Raw genomic sequence first — 18354 nt, 5'->3', positions numbered from 1 at the left:
TTTTGGAATTTAAAAATATAAATTGGTCCTTACTAGCTTCACCAAGTAAATTAAATCTATCATGGCTCAATAGCCTCCATCTTCCTCTATAATTTCGCGAAGAAACCAATGCTACATTTTTCCAAATTATAATGAGGTTTTTATATTTCTGCTTTGGCTATATACAATTTATTTCCACTAACCCAGTATGCAAATGGTATTCTTACCATGTTTAAGCTGTTTAAGCGCCCGATATTATTACTAATTCGTAATGCTACGAATTGTCCGTATAAAAATTGGTTTCTCAAAAAGGAAAATGACAGTAAGACACGTTCTTTGGTGACTCTCGGTAAAGGTCAGCACATTCTTAATCTAAACAAAACCATTATACGAATTGTAACTTAAACATAATACGACAGTACGTGTCCTAAAGATTAACATGCAAATTAATGTAAAATTAAATATCTACGTATGTAAGCATTATGAATATTTGTGATTCATATTCCGTTTTAAAGCACCATAAAATGTCAGACATGCAGAGTGAGGCGTGGAAGGTCGTCACAAGAGCTGGCTGGTCACGATCTTGTATTCACTTTTAACTGCTTCGTCGTATCCATGTAAAGTAATCGTGTTTCACTTTCATTAGAGAGTTAAGTAACCTAATTTTATTCCATTATATTCTGTCATCGGGTCATATATGACACCGTCAATATATTAAATTAAAATGAATATTAAAATTACAAAAAAATACCAGTCGTCCGTGAGTTTGTCAGCACATAATTAATAAGATACCCTATAATATGCCCGCTTGCATAAGCTACCTTTCGGTTCAAGTCCCGTCAAAATCGGTACAGTCGTTTCAGAGATTATCCGGAACAAACGCGGCCTTGAAGGCAAACATACAGACAAAAATATTTTTTTTTTGTTATCAGCAACGCAAACACATCACGAGTACAAATATGATTTTTTTTCAACTCCTCACCTAATATCCTCGAAGGTATATAATATATAAGTTTTGTTGTTTGAACACTGCATAAAATATTACGTGATTTTTATCTTGTTAACGGTATTAAAGATATCTGTAGATTCAAGAAGCAAATGTCCCGTTACTTCCTTTCCATCGCAATGAGCATTAAGAGAAATTAAACAGATCATTGATAAAGAAAACAAACCGCGACATAAAGGTCTACAATCTAACAATACGCGAGGCTAGCAACTTTGTGGTTGGAAAGAGGAATCACAACCCTTTGACAGAATATACTACTACTACTATAATACTTCTGAACTAAAGTTACCGGTTTTAATTTATCTCTCCCTTACCTGTATAGACTTTAAGAAATCGTGGGTATATCAAAACTACTATTTACAGATGCATTGAGACATTTGCGGGAAGTGGGATATCGCAATACTGTCTGAATAACGAACGGTAATGTAGTAATAGTGCCAAGGTGAAAAGGTGATAATGCAGTTGGTATTAGATTTAACGATAGGATCACCACTTCTTTGACACTGACTACACTTTCACAGTCTAATAAAAATTTAAATTATACGTGAGCAGAAACAGGATATAAGACGTATTTCCATTCATGATGTCGGTGGCCCTGAATGTTGGAGACGCGGAACAACAATCACTTTTGTAAGTTTTAATCCATAACATAAAATTAAGCCACGTAATTATGATAGAAATCACATCTACATTTAATTTAATAGTATTCATAAAATGTAAAAAATACTACATAAATATACGCACCACGATCGTTGAGCATCTGCCTTGACATCTTTGCTTAAACCGCATGATAATATTGACTCATAAATACGTCAAGGTGTTTCTTTTTTGCTTTAAATTGTAAAAAAGCTGTGCCACTTGTAACACGCAGCACCAGTTGCTACATAAAAACTGAATAATAGTTGCCTAATGCTGGATCATATCCACGAGCAATAAATTCTATTTGTGCCTATTAAATGATAAAGTAATTTTTGTTCGAGTAGAGTCCAAATTTAAACTGATCATACAGAATTGCCGGGCAACCGAAATGTATGATGGCATTGAATTAATTGGCAAACAGTCTTATTTGTTATTCATTCAAAAAGGTATAAAGAGCCGTCGTGTTTGTGTGCTCTTATAACAAGTTGAGAAGCGTTATCATTTGAATTCATCGATAGCTTACCTGCCCCGCAAGAGTTCTTCCAAAAGTCGTAGAATTTACTGCACGCACACATCTCGTATCAACGTCACTTCTCACTAAAGAAAATGTATTTTTAAACTTCACTCGTATAGTTTCGCAATCTTTTCAGCCGGTACGCATTCGCACGATTCAAATCGGTTGCCGATCTTCAGGGGAACTCGCGACGACCGTTGATAAACAGTTGCGATGTAAACATGTCGAGCTAACGGCTCAGGCGGTCGTCTCTGTACCGTTGTAGCGTAGAAAGCGTGTCCAGGGGAGGGTGGCTGGCGTCATGGTATGGCCGGCGCGGGCGGATGAACGACGCGGCGGTGACAGCGGAGCGTGCACTTCGGATCACTGCTTGCAAGAGACAATACGTGCTTCCGATACGGGCGCCCTTGGACGACTGTCGGTTCGCGTTCGCTTCGCCGTCGCAAACATTGCGCGCACAAACGTTCGCGCTCGGCCGCGTAAACCGCCGACGGCTCGCGCCCGCATCTAATGAAACCGGAGGGAAATACACAAATTTTTGATTCACTTTTATGAGACTATGTACGCTGAGATTGACGGCACGACTCCGAGATATATTAAATCGAATATTTAACATGCGTGAAATTAAAACGTAACACAACGAAAGTATCACTCTTTTCAGTATTAAGCAAATGGTTACATTCAAAGTGACATGATTTTTTAATTTATACTAGGGAAATCAAACTGTTACATATTCATTTGCTTTTGTTACTTAGCACAGTAATGACAACTTCGTGAGGCTGTGGAGTACAAATTCTTTAAAAATATGTAGGTAGTTATAAAATATTTTTCATACAACTATATGGGCTATATGTGGTATTCCACGTTAATAGCTTCCGACAGCAAATGTAACGATGTAAGAATGTCGCTATAAAAAATCTAGGCCACCATTACATTGTGTATGAAAGAAAATTCCTATGGCCATTTATATTACTAATATTAAATTTTTGTAAGTTATTTTCAGATCAAAATATATTTAGTCAAAGACTTAAAATATTTAACACTAGTATTTACAAAATTCTTATCTAAGTGCTGGTCAATACGAAATGCGGAACGCAAAATACTTGGTCGTAGATTTCCAACGTTAGAAAAAATATACCAACACGTATGCTTGATGTATGCTTAACTATATTAAGCTAGAAGGCCATTCGATCACAGATTAAATAATAACGCAGAGCCTATTATAGACACCAGGAAGCACTGCTATGTGACGCCATAAAATGCTTGCAAGTTGTAAAAAAAAACTTACATGTTAAAACTAATCAATACATTATTATGATATATAGACGTATTTTTTTTATCAATTTATACTTCAACAAAACATTATTCGCTTTGTAAGTAATCCATTTTGTTAATTGGCTATGAAATAATTACTATCCAGGATAAACGTGTTGCAAAGATTTTTCCTGTCCTCACTTCTATATTGTAAAAATTGTAAAATGCCGTGAACTTTAGTCATTACTGTTGGCTTTAAAACGCTATGGTTAAAGTAAGTTCTTTTTAGAACAATCAAGATGGTCAATTGCCTTTTCAAAGGCAGTCAGTTACGCATTTGATTTGACGCTATTGTCTATTTAACCTCATTTCCTTTAATAATAAAGAATGTCGATTGTTTTGAGGATACAAATGAACCTAATAAAACATCCTGAGTAAGAACCTTTATCATATGATCAAAGATTAAATGGATGACCTTATAGATTTTTACTTTTTTTTTTATATTTTATATTAAATAATAATAATTTTATAATACGGCCAGTAATATTTTCGTCTACAACTCTGCTAGTCTAAAGCTAAGTAGTTATTATGTCATTTTTAAGGGATTAAAAAATATGTCAAAATAACGTGTAAAAGAACCTTCTATGTGTTAATGATAGCCGTTCCCGCGTTAGTTATTTTATTTAAAAAATTGTACTTATAAATAAAACCAGTCTCACATGGGGATAGTATAATTATCAAATTGGTTCAGTAGTTTCGGAGCCTATTTATTGCAAATAAACATAAAAATCTTTCTTTACTTCTGAATTTAAATTCACACAGAATTTTCATAAATTTATAGCTGTTGCGTAAAATGTCGGGGTCAAATTGAAGAGATTTTTTTCTAAGGCGCGCGGATCTGAAACGATGTTCTGTTTTTTTTTCTGGTAGACTTGACCCAGTTAAAGGAAATGGCACAATCGTCCACCAACACCTCAGAAAGTAATACCCACTGAACGCATAAAAACCTCTATAGCTTCGTAATTAAATAGCTTTTTATGAGAATTACCGAGTTTTGTAATTATGTTAACCAGGCAGATCAAATTACACTAAGGTTGTTTAATTTATAGACAACGTTATTAATTGAAAATTCATCTGAAAATCATCTTTGTAAGAAAATATAATAACAAGATTCGCTTTTATTCGCGCAACAACTGTTGTACAAAACAACAGTGGGAAAAAACACAAAAATTCATATAAAAAAACATTAAGGTGTAGGCACAATATGTAAAATCGATTTTGATAGTAAAATTAAATAAATATAAGCAAAACTTTTAAAAGTTTGAGAATAATGATATAAATATCGCTTACATGTAATAGTTTCAATAAGGACTCAACTTGATCAACTCAACTCAGTGTGGTTACACATAATCGTATCAGTTATTTTTCTATAATCTACAATTATTTTCTTTAAATTTTTCGTCGTAATATTTACGTAGAAATTGCGAGACGTGGAACACCTCAGGCCAGGCGGGATAACCTATTGATATAGAGTTCATTGTCGTGACGTATTCACAATATTGTTGGTTATTAATGTTTGTTGTATGAATAATTTATTGCACTTATCACTGGAAATTACGCTTTTTAACCATCGATCTCGAGCCGTGGCTTGTTGAGACTAAAATCCCCGTTTAAAACCTATTGTTATCTCTGTTTTGTGAAAGTATATGACAGGGATGACGATATGTTTTATACAAAGATTTTTATCTGGGACGTTACAGCTTAAACATTGGGCGACGAATATGCATATAAACTTTTGATCTTAATGTTTGTTGATATTAGATGTTATTGTATGTTGATTTTTTAATAGCTAAAGGAATTATTTGCATGACTGGTTAATAAAAGATATAAGAGAGTGTCATCTTGGCACATTACATTTTTTACTAAAAATATTCCTACAACAACCAATTCTTTACACTTCAACTTTGACAATAATGTACACGTATGCTATTAGTATATGATGAGAGGATGACTGCCCTTCGGTGGGGAGTAAAAAGTCTTGCATTAATAATATCGCTAGGGTCGTCTGCGGAGCAAGAGGAAATAACCTTGCGACTTGACCCCACGTCGCCTTAGCATGTCAGCACGTGACCGATTCATTGATTAGAAAGTTGTTAATTGATACTGTTTTGTACGTCTGTCATAAAATAATACAGACAAATATCAGAACATAGAATCTACATATATATTTTTCTTTTTTTTCATACCCAATACCCGAATGTTCAAGATCAACCCAATTAAAATAAAATAAGCAAGTACGCTTATTACTTTTTTGTATATTTATTCAAGCCGAAGTCTTATAAAAATATCAAATGATTGGAATGTCTTGGTCAACGCGATATTGGATTCGAAGGCAATATTTGTATACAGCACAAACAAAATACTGTATATTTGCTTCCGGCTTGGTAGGCGTTGTAACACCTAAAAACGTCTTATTAAAATTGTATTCAAACTTTCGATCTCATAAATAAAAACGTAATCAGAAAGTGTTTTATGCCTATACTGGAATTAGTTGAACAGGACGGTGAAAATGAGTCTTTTGATAAAAGCTGACTTTCTTGATGATACTTGTTTTTCACATATTAATAAAATGAACCGGTATTGTAACATGTCCCATCAGCTAACAATATTTATTTCGTAATCACCGAATACTGGCTCCTAACGAAATTGTTTTACTAATATCCTGCATGTTCGAACTCACAGGAAAAAAAATGTTTATTTCCTTGTAATTTCATGTAGCCTTAACTAATTTTGAAAAGAGAAATATCAATTATTCGTGTTCTTCCTCAGAATTTTACTTAGGTAATTTGCTATTCTCTAATTTATTACAGTAAATATAATTGTCGTTTAGGTTAGGTGATAAAAGAATACGACGAACCAATCTGACAGACGTGCAGTTGTGGCGGCGGCAGCGTGGAGCCTCTGCCTTCATTTTCCTCATCTGTGCTGCGAATGTTCGGCGGTGTTCGATACGTCACATATTCTGTCACACCACTTACCTGAAACAAAGAAATAAAACTTTTTTACACGATATCTTAAGTTTTCATTCAAAGATAACTAGAATAACATGTTTATAGGAATATTTAAAACATAATTATAGATAAATATGTAAATAAAATACATTTCTGAGTATTTATTTTATATGAAAATGTTTATAATGGTGTAAACAAGTGAAGGGTTCACGTGATTCAACTCGTTTTCTTCAATCGTCACGTGTATGTCGACTTGATGATTGTTAATCTCACGTGCACATTACAATCAATTCAAACAATCAAACACACTGGTACTGCACAATCTTTGCGTTGTAAATGTTAACAATGTCACGCCTGTCCCTTGTTATATAGCAACATTAGACAGTCGTGCAGAATTGCAGTGAATATTTACGTAGTGAAATGTAGAATATAGCGAATGCTTTGTTAAACGTAAACAAGTTCTATTTTCTTAAACATAATTGTGACAAACTTGTTGCTTTGTTCCATAATTAACACATTGTTTACCCTCTAGTTATTAACGCCTGTTTTATATGAAGCTCACTATGAGTCAATCTTTAATTTCTTTAAATTTCTAAATTATAAACTTTTTTGTAGTATGGTAATTTATCCTCAAAATATTTTTGATAAATTAATTTAACAATAACTGATACAAACCAGAAACTACAGTTTATAGATAAAACAATGTCCTTTCAGTATCCTAATGAAAAAGTTGAAATGCATGCCAGCCTTTTGTTTCCAAACAGTTGCTTGTCGGCTTAGAAATATATTTTCTGTAAACGGGCGCGAATATCACTTGAGGTTTTTTATTCACGTATTTTTATTAACATACGAAATAGTATCGGAATAAAATTAATTTTAAATCGAATTTGATCCTTCATATACAATGAACGAGAGAAGAATGGTTGGGTTTAATAAGAAAATATAACTTACGTATTAGAATAAAGCTTCGTCCTACTATAGATCCTGATTGAAATTGGACGCTCTGTTTGAGCTGACGATTCAATTAAAAGATCTGGGCAACTGTGATATATTTGTTTTCAATCGAGAGACGAGAGAATATGTAAATTGAAATTTAATAATACATTTAGAAATTTATAAATCAATTCCTATGGGGATTCTTTAATTTTTAATTAATAGGCAAAAGAGTTTACTTACAAATAATTACCTATAAAATTAATGATAATGAGTCCTCTATTATTTTATAAGAACCTAACCTAACAACAAAATTACTACAAAGATATAAACTTTGACATTTTAATAAGGTTAGTGTTGCGCCGATACACCGGCACATTGTCGGATTTTCATCCTAACAATACACAGTTTTTGAGATATAAAGATAAAATATTAGATGTAGTGGCGTAATACGAAATAATGTTTATCTAATTGCAAGAATTGTGATTACAGCCAATTAATAACTGAACAATAATTAACGACTTGTTTATCGTTTACGTGTATTGCTTTTTATAGCTCGCGTGGAAAATAAACCGATATTATAGTTTTATAGTCTGATTGAATCTGCATACTTCGCGATTTATGTTTCGACAGAGAGCAAATTTTATCTTTATGCAGAGCTACTAATATGTTGTACATTTGTATTTTGTTAATATAACTAATATAATAAATGTAAATGTTTGGATGGATGGATATTTGTTTGAAGGTATCTCGTGGTCGGTTGTATGGATCTTGGTGAAATTTAGCATAGAGGTAAATCACAGCAAGGAAAAACAAATATGCTACTATTAAAGGTTTTTATTTAAATCACCACGGACGGATTCGCCACCACGGGCCGCAAATAGTAATTTACAAATATTTAATAATTTTATTTGTTGATGTCACGAAAAAGTTTTGCACTTTCTCGAATACTTCTGTTTTCTTTTTAAATCTCAGTTGGGCTTCAAAAGAATCTAATTTGCTGCTTTATTCAAATGCTAAATTTATTATCATTAGTGTTTTAGACAAACGATAATATTTCTAACCAAAGTATGAAGTCTACATATAGAAATGTTAAATAATTTCCCGAAAGATTGGGCTAATTAAGAATTCCGGAATACTAACAATAAATAGAAAGAAACTTCATGATACAAAAATACAATATCTAAAACTCGCAACTTTGTAGAGTTGCAATTTAAAGTGTTCTATTCTAAAATTATCCTTTGGAATCGATTCTTCCTGGTCTCCCGTGCCGTCTAGACAGGCATATAGGTGCAAGCTTTTATACCTACATCGACATTAGGTAATGAGATAGAGTAATTTCCGTTTTAAAGACTAAAAGAGAAAATTAAAAAATTTAATAGCAAATTTTTCTATTTAAATAATTAGTATTAATTCTGCCAAAGTGCTTTTGGAAAATATAGTGAAATATGTTGATAGTCCATTTGTGATTTATTAATCAAGATTTAAAGATAATTACTGAATACTTATATTATAATATAAGTTTAATTTCGCTAATTATAATACTGATTTCATCGTATTGAACACTTCACAATTCGTAAGATTTGAGAAAAGAATCGAGCTGTTGACTTTCTATACAATCACAAAACTCTTTCGTAATTAATAAATTTCATTCAACAGCGAACAAACAAGTTTTACTTTTTTATCCTTTAATATATTTAATTTTTATCTTTTTATATTATTTCTCTATAAATATATAAATGAGGATAAACATTATAAACACACAATTATGAATTAGCATTTTTATTTATCATAATTTTTATATTTTTAATATTACTAATTTAAAAGAAACAAATATCACTTTCCATTAAAGCGTAATAAAATATCGTCTATGAACCTTACCATATGATAAAATCAATAAGACGAGTGTCTGAATCGACCTCTCAATAACATAATAATCTCCAGTAAAATATTAGTTGAGAAAAATAATATTGTCTCTACCTCTGTATATAGGTTAGAGGTTAACTTAAGGAAAATAATATTTCTATGGATAATAACATAATAAGATTGAATATAAATACATAAATATAATAACACAAGTTTTACCGACGACTCCGTCCGCGTGGAATTAATAAAAATTTGCAAGTAGCCTATACGTCCTTCCAGACTACATCGTTGCCAAATTTCATCGAGGTCCATTGAGCCGTTCTAAAGATGCCTTCTAACAAACATACAGCTTTCGCATTTATAATATTACTAGGATTAAGCGCTAATATCTTAATGGTAAAGATTGTGGAAGGTGAAACATTACGGTAGTGGATTTGAATCCATCATTCGACTTTTCGTAAAAAAACTTAAGTTTATTCACTTTCTAAAAAAATTACAATCGTCTAAAATTGACATTACAAAAAAAAAGAGACAGCTATTGAAGCAGTAAAAAATCATTTTCTATCTTTCTAAAATCCTAAATATCGAATTTCCTAATAAGAGTTCAATGGAATCATATATTAACGAGTGACAGATATAAGAATTCATTGACCGAAGTGAAGTTCCGAACCTTTATTTATGTACAGTCGCTGACAAAACGCTATAATTAACCTAGCACGTATTGTTAGTGTTATAGTGAGAATAATATAATTAACTCTTCGTGACTGTACATTTTATTGTTTTCTGTAAATTGTATAATACAAAACCTATGAAATATATGGAAATATTAGTTAAGGATTATCCTTTATATATTTTTTTGTATTTAGTTCAAAAAAGATTTAGAATATTTATAAAACTTTACGAACATAATCATATCACATGTTTCGCTATCTTAAATCATAAACATAGCATGGTGTACTATCAAGCCATAAATGTTGACATATGACATAGATATGACAATTTATAATTAGTTAACTAACTCATGATTTGTTGACTTCTAATATTCTATACAAAAGGTGGTAATTTTATTTTATATTGCAAAAAAATTATCGTTACCTAGAAAAATATTTCGTGTAAAAACAAAACATCATATGTATTATAATTATTAGTTTTTAGCTAAGTAAATGTTGCATTAAATCGGACTTTTCGGGCTTACCATTAAGCCGGCGGTCCGTTAGCGTGTCCTCCTCATCCCACCACGGTTGATCCGGGATCCTTCGTATCGGCTGACGGTCAAAGTTGCCATAGTACTGGAACTCCATCACCGACACAACACTTACAAATTTAAATTTCGAACACAGCACGAATTTTCAAAAAGAGAAACAACGCGGTCGATTTAAAAAATAAAAAAATCTCGGCCAGTCACTATCACACACGAGCTCTCCATTAATGTCAACGCGATACTGATTTGTTATTAACTTGTGCACAAGACATAATTAAGATAAATCTGTCGCGTTAGGCACACATATTGTAACCGTATTTGTTATTTTACGATACACAATACGTTCCATATCGCTTCCAACTTTTTTGATAAGCAAATTTCACACAAACGCTCGCGTCTTCATAACCTAACTTACATACCTGTGGCGGCCGTTCGTTGTGCATTCGATTCGTGTGAACAGCCGTCAGCAAACACTATCAGACCACAACAAATACGTTCGAGAAAGGGAATCGTGAAAACAGAATTTTAATAAAACCGGTTGTCACATATCACGAATGGAATATGTATATGTAAAATAAAATAGCATTTTAACATTACAGACTTGATTTTCTTATTATCGAATATATTTTTATATTCAAATATATTATACCAAAGTTGAATAGGACGTTAACCTTATATGTGTTTTAAGTTATGTTTTAAGACCCAACTAATAGCACTGTTGGGCGCAAAGTGTTAATGGTAATTTTTGAGTACTTATTTAAAAAAAATGTGAATAAGTACTCAAAAAGTTTAAATTCGAAGTTCCACAACTACCGTTTTTAAGTTCGTTACCTTCTGATATAAGTACCAAGTTGTACGTGTATAACTTAACAAGTACTTCAGACCTTACAAAGTGAGGCATATTATTAAGGACGAAAACAAGCCTGGGCAACAAAACACAGTAGGAATATTAATTGACAGGAATGATAAGACCATAAGGTTACAAGTTTATCCAAAGATTTTTCCAGATAAATAATATCGAAAAAAATTGTCCATGAGGCTATGTCAACGAGAACACAACCGAAAACAGAACACCATAGTTATGGTCAATTCTACTAGGAGTTTAATGCAAGAAATACGTTACTTATGCTTGTGATAGTGTTTGATATATAACGTATGGTAATTTTGGTTTATAATGTTGGTAGAAGATCGCCATTCAAACACTTTTCCTTAAAAGAAAAGAACGACAACAATACAAGTTGTTTTAACATATTGAGAAACTCTATAACAGTAATTTATAACCAAGAATTAGCGCGAGGTATAAAGTTCTATATGCTTAATTCTATTCACATGGGTTGTTTTATTTGTAACATAAGCAAGTGACGTTGGTTCGCTATTTAACACTTCTCTTAATACATTTGCAAGTACATGTTAACAGTACGTGCTCATACATACTGCTAGAATTGATACAATAAATATGAGACAATTATATACTCAATATTGACTTTTAAAAATAAACTCTTGCTATGGGACTTTGGCTTCCAATCACAACCCATTTTTAGAGATGGTGGTTCAGGAATTTATGCACTTGAGTTATAATCTGGAGGTCCTAGTTTCGAATCCCGCTATATACCATTGTGGTTTGTTTTGTTTTGATTTTTGATATAAATATATAGATTTTTCTGAGACTCTTAAGGTGAAGAAAAACATCGTGATGCAATCTGTACATATCTGAGAAGATATTCAAAGATATGTGCGTAGGGAACCTGCACTGAGCCCGCGCGGTTAACTATGGTCTAGTATACCCCTAACTTATAATAGATAAGGTTCCGAGCCCCAAGCAAGAGCATAGAGGTAATTAGAAAAACATATATTGTAGGTTATTGTAAGCAACTAAGCAAAATCGTATCGATGAAAATCGGTCAATATATGTACTTGAATTTTTTGTTTATATAGGATGTATGAAAATTCTAGGACGTTGAATGGCACTGAACTATACTACGCTATAATGACGCGATCACATAACGTGATCGTACTATGTGATATCTAAAATTTTATTTATTATTTTATGAGACATGAAAATTCTTTAACTTCACGTTTTACGATTATTAGCTTTATTCATTACCATATATTGTGAAGCAAAGTACGACGTAGACATTACTTTTGTATGATAAAATATTTTTAACCATTTGCGGATAAAAATTATAGTAAACTTATATGGTATAAGTGAAGCTAATAAGAGACAGTTCAACCAATGGGCGATGATCTTGACGTCAACAGACTTTATAAGACTATGACACGAGACGAAAGGTACATTCACCTGAATGTTGATAGAATTGAGTTTAAATCCGTTTTCTTTACTCTTTAAGATGTGTTAAATTATTAAAACCATTAAACAGAAATTATTCTAACGTCATTTTGTTGGTTCCTGTATGTTTGTAAATTAAAACTATTGAAATAATGACCATTTCTATGTACAGTTACTCTATGATTGTTCAAATTCAGATTGAGAATACCAAAAATTCAAACAAGAAATCAAATTCAAAGGAAATTTAAAGAAGACTGATAAGTGTCCTATCTATAAGCATGACCTTCTGAATAACACAGAAAGGATGGTAACTTCCTTGTTTTGTTCGAATTTTTAAAGTTTAAATGTAAATAGGCTGTATACATTCTCTAAGTAAAATGCAACACCTTTCGAATAAAAAACATAATTATGAAAATCGGACAACTTGGAGAGGAGTTAATGACAAACATAAAAAACATACAGACGAATTGAGAACCTCCTCCTTTTTGAATTCTGTTAAAAATACTTATTTGTAATTGTGTTATATATGAAGGTATATAAGTCACCTTTCCCAACCTTCCTCGATGTTTATCGAAAAGAGTTCATTCAACTAAATGTGCGGAACGCTGGCCACATGCACAATTAATTAACTCAATAGATAACAACTTTACAAGGTTTCCAATGTACACTCAGATGCATTCGTAAAAAGCTAAAGCACGTTGTTGCTAACTGTACATTTAAACTCAAACAACAAGTCGATGTCATTTTACCCTGGTTCCTAGCGCACTTGTATTAACATAGTCAATTGCCATCTCTTACCCTCTCTCTGAAAAGAACAGAGACCACAATATATGTCAATACAAATAGCATACTAGTCACAACCTACAGCAACATCAGCTAGTCATCGTCATCTCCCTTCTCCTAATCATGTTCTCATTAATTTTTGGCCCTCAAGGTCGATCTATCTCCCATCATTTTAGTTGTCACTTCCTTCTTAATCAAATCACCATTCACGCAATCCATCTATCTCTCATACTAATCTTATTAATATTTTAAATGTTAATGTTTGGATGTATGGATGTTTGTTACAAGGTATCTCCCAGAACGACTCTACGGATCTTGTCACAGATGTAGAATATAGTCTAGAAAAACACATAGACTACAAATTAAGTTTCATTTAATTCCGCGTTGATGGACTCGCTGAGGACAGCTAGTTCTTAATAATATCTAGTAATGAGACTAAAAATTTTATAAAATAATTATGAGTTTCTCTTCCAAAACATCTGTTTGCCTATATCGTGTTCCCTTTCACTCTCTTTGAAAGAAATAGAGATAACAATATATTTGCGTATACGTTTGAATTATTGCAGATTCACTTGGGTATTACCATTTATCTTTACATAGACTTAAATGGATTTTCATTTTTAAACGCTGTCATAATCACTTTTAAACAGACGATTAAGAACAACTGCACGTAGTCGTAAAAATAACGTCATTTCCCGTCGTAAGACGAAAATATTTTGCTATGTTAATATTTCTGAAGGGTCCACATCGTAGAGCTTTGGTTATTTAAAATTTTTTTCCCATTTACTCGACTAATTCCGATATTTAAACATTTATCATTTCGTTTCAGTTACAGCCGTTTGCGGTTTCGCGTTTTTCAAGAGGTGTATATAGAAGGAGTATTATAAAGTACTAGCGGTCGCCCGCAACTCCGTCCGCGCGAAAAAAAAGACATTATTAGTAGCCTGTGTGTTCTTCTAGACTATGTTGTTCATCTGTGTCAAACTTCATCAAGATCCGTTCAGTCATTCCGGAGATATCTTCAAACATCCATCCATTTAAACATTCGCATTTATGATAAAAGTATTGTTAGGAAGAAAATCCGACACTGTGCCGGTTTACTGGCGCAACACTAGCCTTACTAAAATATCGACGTTTATGTCCCCTCACTAATCATTCTGACACTGGACTTTGTAACGAAAGCGCGCCATTCGCGCCAAAGGTTTCTAACTAATAATGTCTTAAAGTAAAAAGTAAGATAGTGTATGCACCTGCCTTCTGAACGTAGGTTTTGACTTTTGTAAAAACCAGAACAAAGTCGGATTATATCATCAGGATATAACTTTGAAATGTAAAAAAAAACAATGATATTACGGTAGTGACACTATACTGCACGAAGTCTATAAATATGATTTTAAACCAGTTTAAAACGACAATGTTATCATATCTAAGAAAAATAACATCTCATTAACAAGTCAAGGAGCGTTAATAATCTTGTATCAGAAGATTCAATGTACTGTAAGTGAGGCTAAGGAGGTCACTGATAAAAGAAACTATTAGTTGACGCATTTGATAAGATAGTAAGAGCTAAAAAGTGTTATATTTTCTTAAGTACATTTATAATTATCTACCCAATGAGGTTTTATTACAAGAACTAGTAAATAAGGATGTCACATGTCGATATCATGAAGTTACAATTTTTATTCATATAAATCTTTTAAGTTATATGGTAATTATAATTTTAAGTTTACTTTAAGTTAAAATTAAATAACAATATTAGAGATTAAGTATAAATATATGCATGTAACCATATGCTACGTAAGAAAAGTAATGAATTCAAGATTAGGTACATTTGGATATATAATTACAAGTTTATATTTAAACAAGTGTTATTATACTATTATTATGAAATAAACCAAATTAAATTAAAATATTACGAAGGTATAAAATACATATGGCCGTACAATCACCGAGCAAATATATTAAAACAGATTAAATTACAGTAAGGGCAACCAGTTTCAGAAACCTAGATAGATTTAGGCCTGAGTGCCACGGATAAGGTACATTTTTTTTTCCAGTTACTTGATTAAAAATAGTGACATTTAAGCTGATTTGTGAAAGGCAATTACGATAGCTATGTTTGTCTATCGCTGATGAGTAGGGAAGTTTATTTCTTTTTTATTCCTACATTATAACTGACAATTCATCGAACTGATTGCTTGATGGTAAGTGATCTCGAGTCCACTAACTTCCGTAAACACATGCAATGCCGGCTTTGTATTTGTAAAATAATTGCAAAATGTAATTACAAATTAAATAATATCAATCGATGAAAGGTCAACGAACTTTAATGAAATAAAGACATTTAAATTTTAAAAATAAAGTTTGTGTTTTAAAATACAGTATATTTGTTCAATCGTTATTTAAAAGAAAGAGAAAAAAAACAGAAAACATCCGATCCAACAAAAATAAACAGTTAACATTCAATAAACAAGGTTACAAATTATTGTTTACGAAAAGCAAAACATCGATTTAAATATAACCTATAAATGAACTTCAGAGACACGTGAAAAAAACTAAACGCAAATAATAAAGATGTACTCACACCGGTAGTGTTAAACCATCCGTACATTATGTCAGATAGAACTCATCTAAACTAACACGGTAAGTAATTAGACGAAATGTTTAATTGACCGGACGACCGTGGTCGGATGAACGTTTCCGAAACACTGAACGCGACATAAAGACACGTTACGGCCGGCTCTTGCCCGCGAAGCCTTCTTTAAACACTCGCGAAGTGGTCTGATAAAATTTTCGCAACCTCCTACTATGTTATACGCTAAATACTTAATTCCTTATTCACAGATCATATGAGATCATATCAACATAACCTATTTACAGGATCACATTTGACACACATTTTTTTAATCTATGTTTAAATATCGATATAAAGACAAAAATGCTAATAACGATAAAACAAATAATACATACTCGTATGTCACAATCCATGGTCGTCGTTGACTTTGTGAAAGATAAAATGCTTTTCATGCTTCATTATATTACTTTCAAACATAAATACATGAAACATAAATAATATAATTTATGAAAAAAGTAGCAACTATATGTTTTTATAACTTATCTTTAATTTGCGTATAATATATTTAAATATTTGATACCGCAATGGAAATCTTTGATGATTCTTATGTACATAAGACAGTATATAGCAGTTATCACGCAACCTATTTAGATTTAAGACGTCTCAAACAATAAGGAGATTGTTCTATTTATTCTAGTCTTTATCAGGACGTGCAAAGATCTTGTGGTATTATTTTTTACGTCAATCAAACGTAAGCTTGAACAAATACTAGGTGCTATATAAGACATGGCTGGAGATAACGCCATTTACTACCTGAATGACCTTTACAATGTAACTCATAGTAACTAGCTTGCTCCACTCGTATTCTATTAGCGTATTTCCAATACCTGAAAACCTGTACGAAACATATTGTTATCTCTGTTTTTTTAACCTACATGAGAGGGATGGCGATATGTTTTTGTATGTGATTAAACATTGAATTTTCACGGTTAGAATGTAAGTTTAATAATCCTTAATGAAGTTAGTGGCTAACAGTAATACATAGACGACAAAGATAAAGATTGAGGTAGCCAGTAAAAACTTAACCCTTCTCTTCAAATTGATCATTTGTTTAATTTTACTTCTTGCTAATATAAATGCGAATGTTTCGATGTATGGATGGACGGATGTTTATTAGAAGGTCGGCTACAGAACGGCTCAACGGAACTCGATGCTATTTGGTATAGATGTAGAATATAGTTCGGAAGAACACATAGGTTACTAATTAACATTTTTTTTTACATATTATATATAAATTAGACAATTTAAAAAGTGAACAGTAAAGATTAGTTGTGCCCCTATGACACACCTTTTAAATCGATCTAACATAACAGTCCAGGCTACAACAATGGAAGTAAAATGGACAACTACATTTAATAATAGAATAATAGAAGAAGACAGATTGATGTAAATTACTTAAGTTCTTTGTTATGCATAGGACAAGAGGAACAAAGCACCATGTATACTGCGCACATCCGCATCATAAGTATGGAAACCGGTCAGGCGACTGTCCGCGGATGGTCTGACAGCTCCCATGGTCCAATGACAAGATTCCGTTCGTTCGGTGCAACACTCATCACTCATTATCGTATTTATCGAATTAATATTAAAGTATTAATCCAAATGTGCTAATCTCATAGTCCATGGTAAATATTTATTGTCTAACCGACCGAAGAGTAATGTTTTCGGCTGGTTAATAAGATTATTTTTTATTGCACGATTATATCCAGACTTGTTCACCTTGGAGTTACGCGGTAACAAAAATCCATCCAGACTTTCGCATGAATAAATGGTAATAGGAGTAAGATGTCCGATTTAAGACATGAGTCGAGCTTATTGTTTTTTTTTAAGAAGTGAAAAGTTTTCCCTAACTGTTAAGAAACTTCAACATAAAATACACAAGTCATTTGACTTACTTGCTGCTGTGATTTCAAATTGAAAACTTATGATGGGAGTAACGTGAAAAATAAACCTTAATCCTCACTTATTGATACTTATTAGTGATGTGTAAATACTAATAGAGCTTCGGTGGCTCAGTGGTCAAGCACTTGACTTGCAATCTGCAGGTCCTGGGTTCAAATCCCGCCATGTACCAATGTGTATTCGGATTTCTGATATACATATGTAGATTTATCCGATGTTCTTACGGTGAAGGAAAACATCGTGATGCAACCTGCACATATCTGAGAAGAAATTCAAAGATATGTGTGAAGTCAACCAACCCGCACTTGGCCAGCTTGGTTGACTATGGCCTAATCACCCTTAAC

General features: G+C 32.3%; 1 protein-coding gene across 5 annotated transcripts in view; it reads right to left on the bottom strand.

The window, feature by feature from the left end:
• The window catches only part of LOC106115798 (uncharacterized), a 53726-nt gene that overhangs the window by 32829 nt on the left and 2543 nt on the right, over positions 1-18354 (bottom strand). Inside the window, exons 1-2 of one of the 5 annotated variants that reach the window (XM_013309347.1) lie at positions 16444-16499; positions 6310-6430 (exon numbers count right to left, since the gene is read on the bottom strand). The exons of 1 other annotated variant lie outside the window; for it this stretch is intronic. In XM_013309347.1, coding sequence (XP_013164801.1) covers positions 6310-6430; positions 16444-16461 — 139 coding nt within the window. In that variant the 5' untranslated portion in view covers positions 16462-16499. Of the gene's footprint in view, positions 1-2147; positions 2632-6309; positions 6431-10397; positions 10820-16057; positions 16186-16443; positions 16500-18354 lie in introns of those variants that run through there. 3 more of the 5 variants (XM_013309346.1, XM_013309348.1, XM_013309351.1) reach the window with 3 other exon arrangements.

Source organism: Papilio xuthus, unplaced genomic scaffold, assembly GCF_000836235.2.
Source record: "Papilio xuthus unplaced genomic scaffold, Pxut_1.1 DF827777.1, whole genome shotgun sequence".
NCBI lineage: Eukaryota > Metazoa > Arthropoda > Insecta > Lepidoptera > Papilionidae > Papilio > Papilio xuthus.
This window is presented reverse-complemented; position numbering and strand designations above follow the sequence as displayed.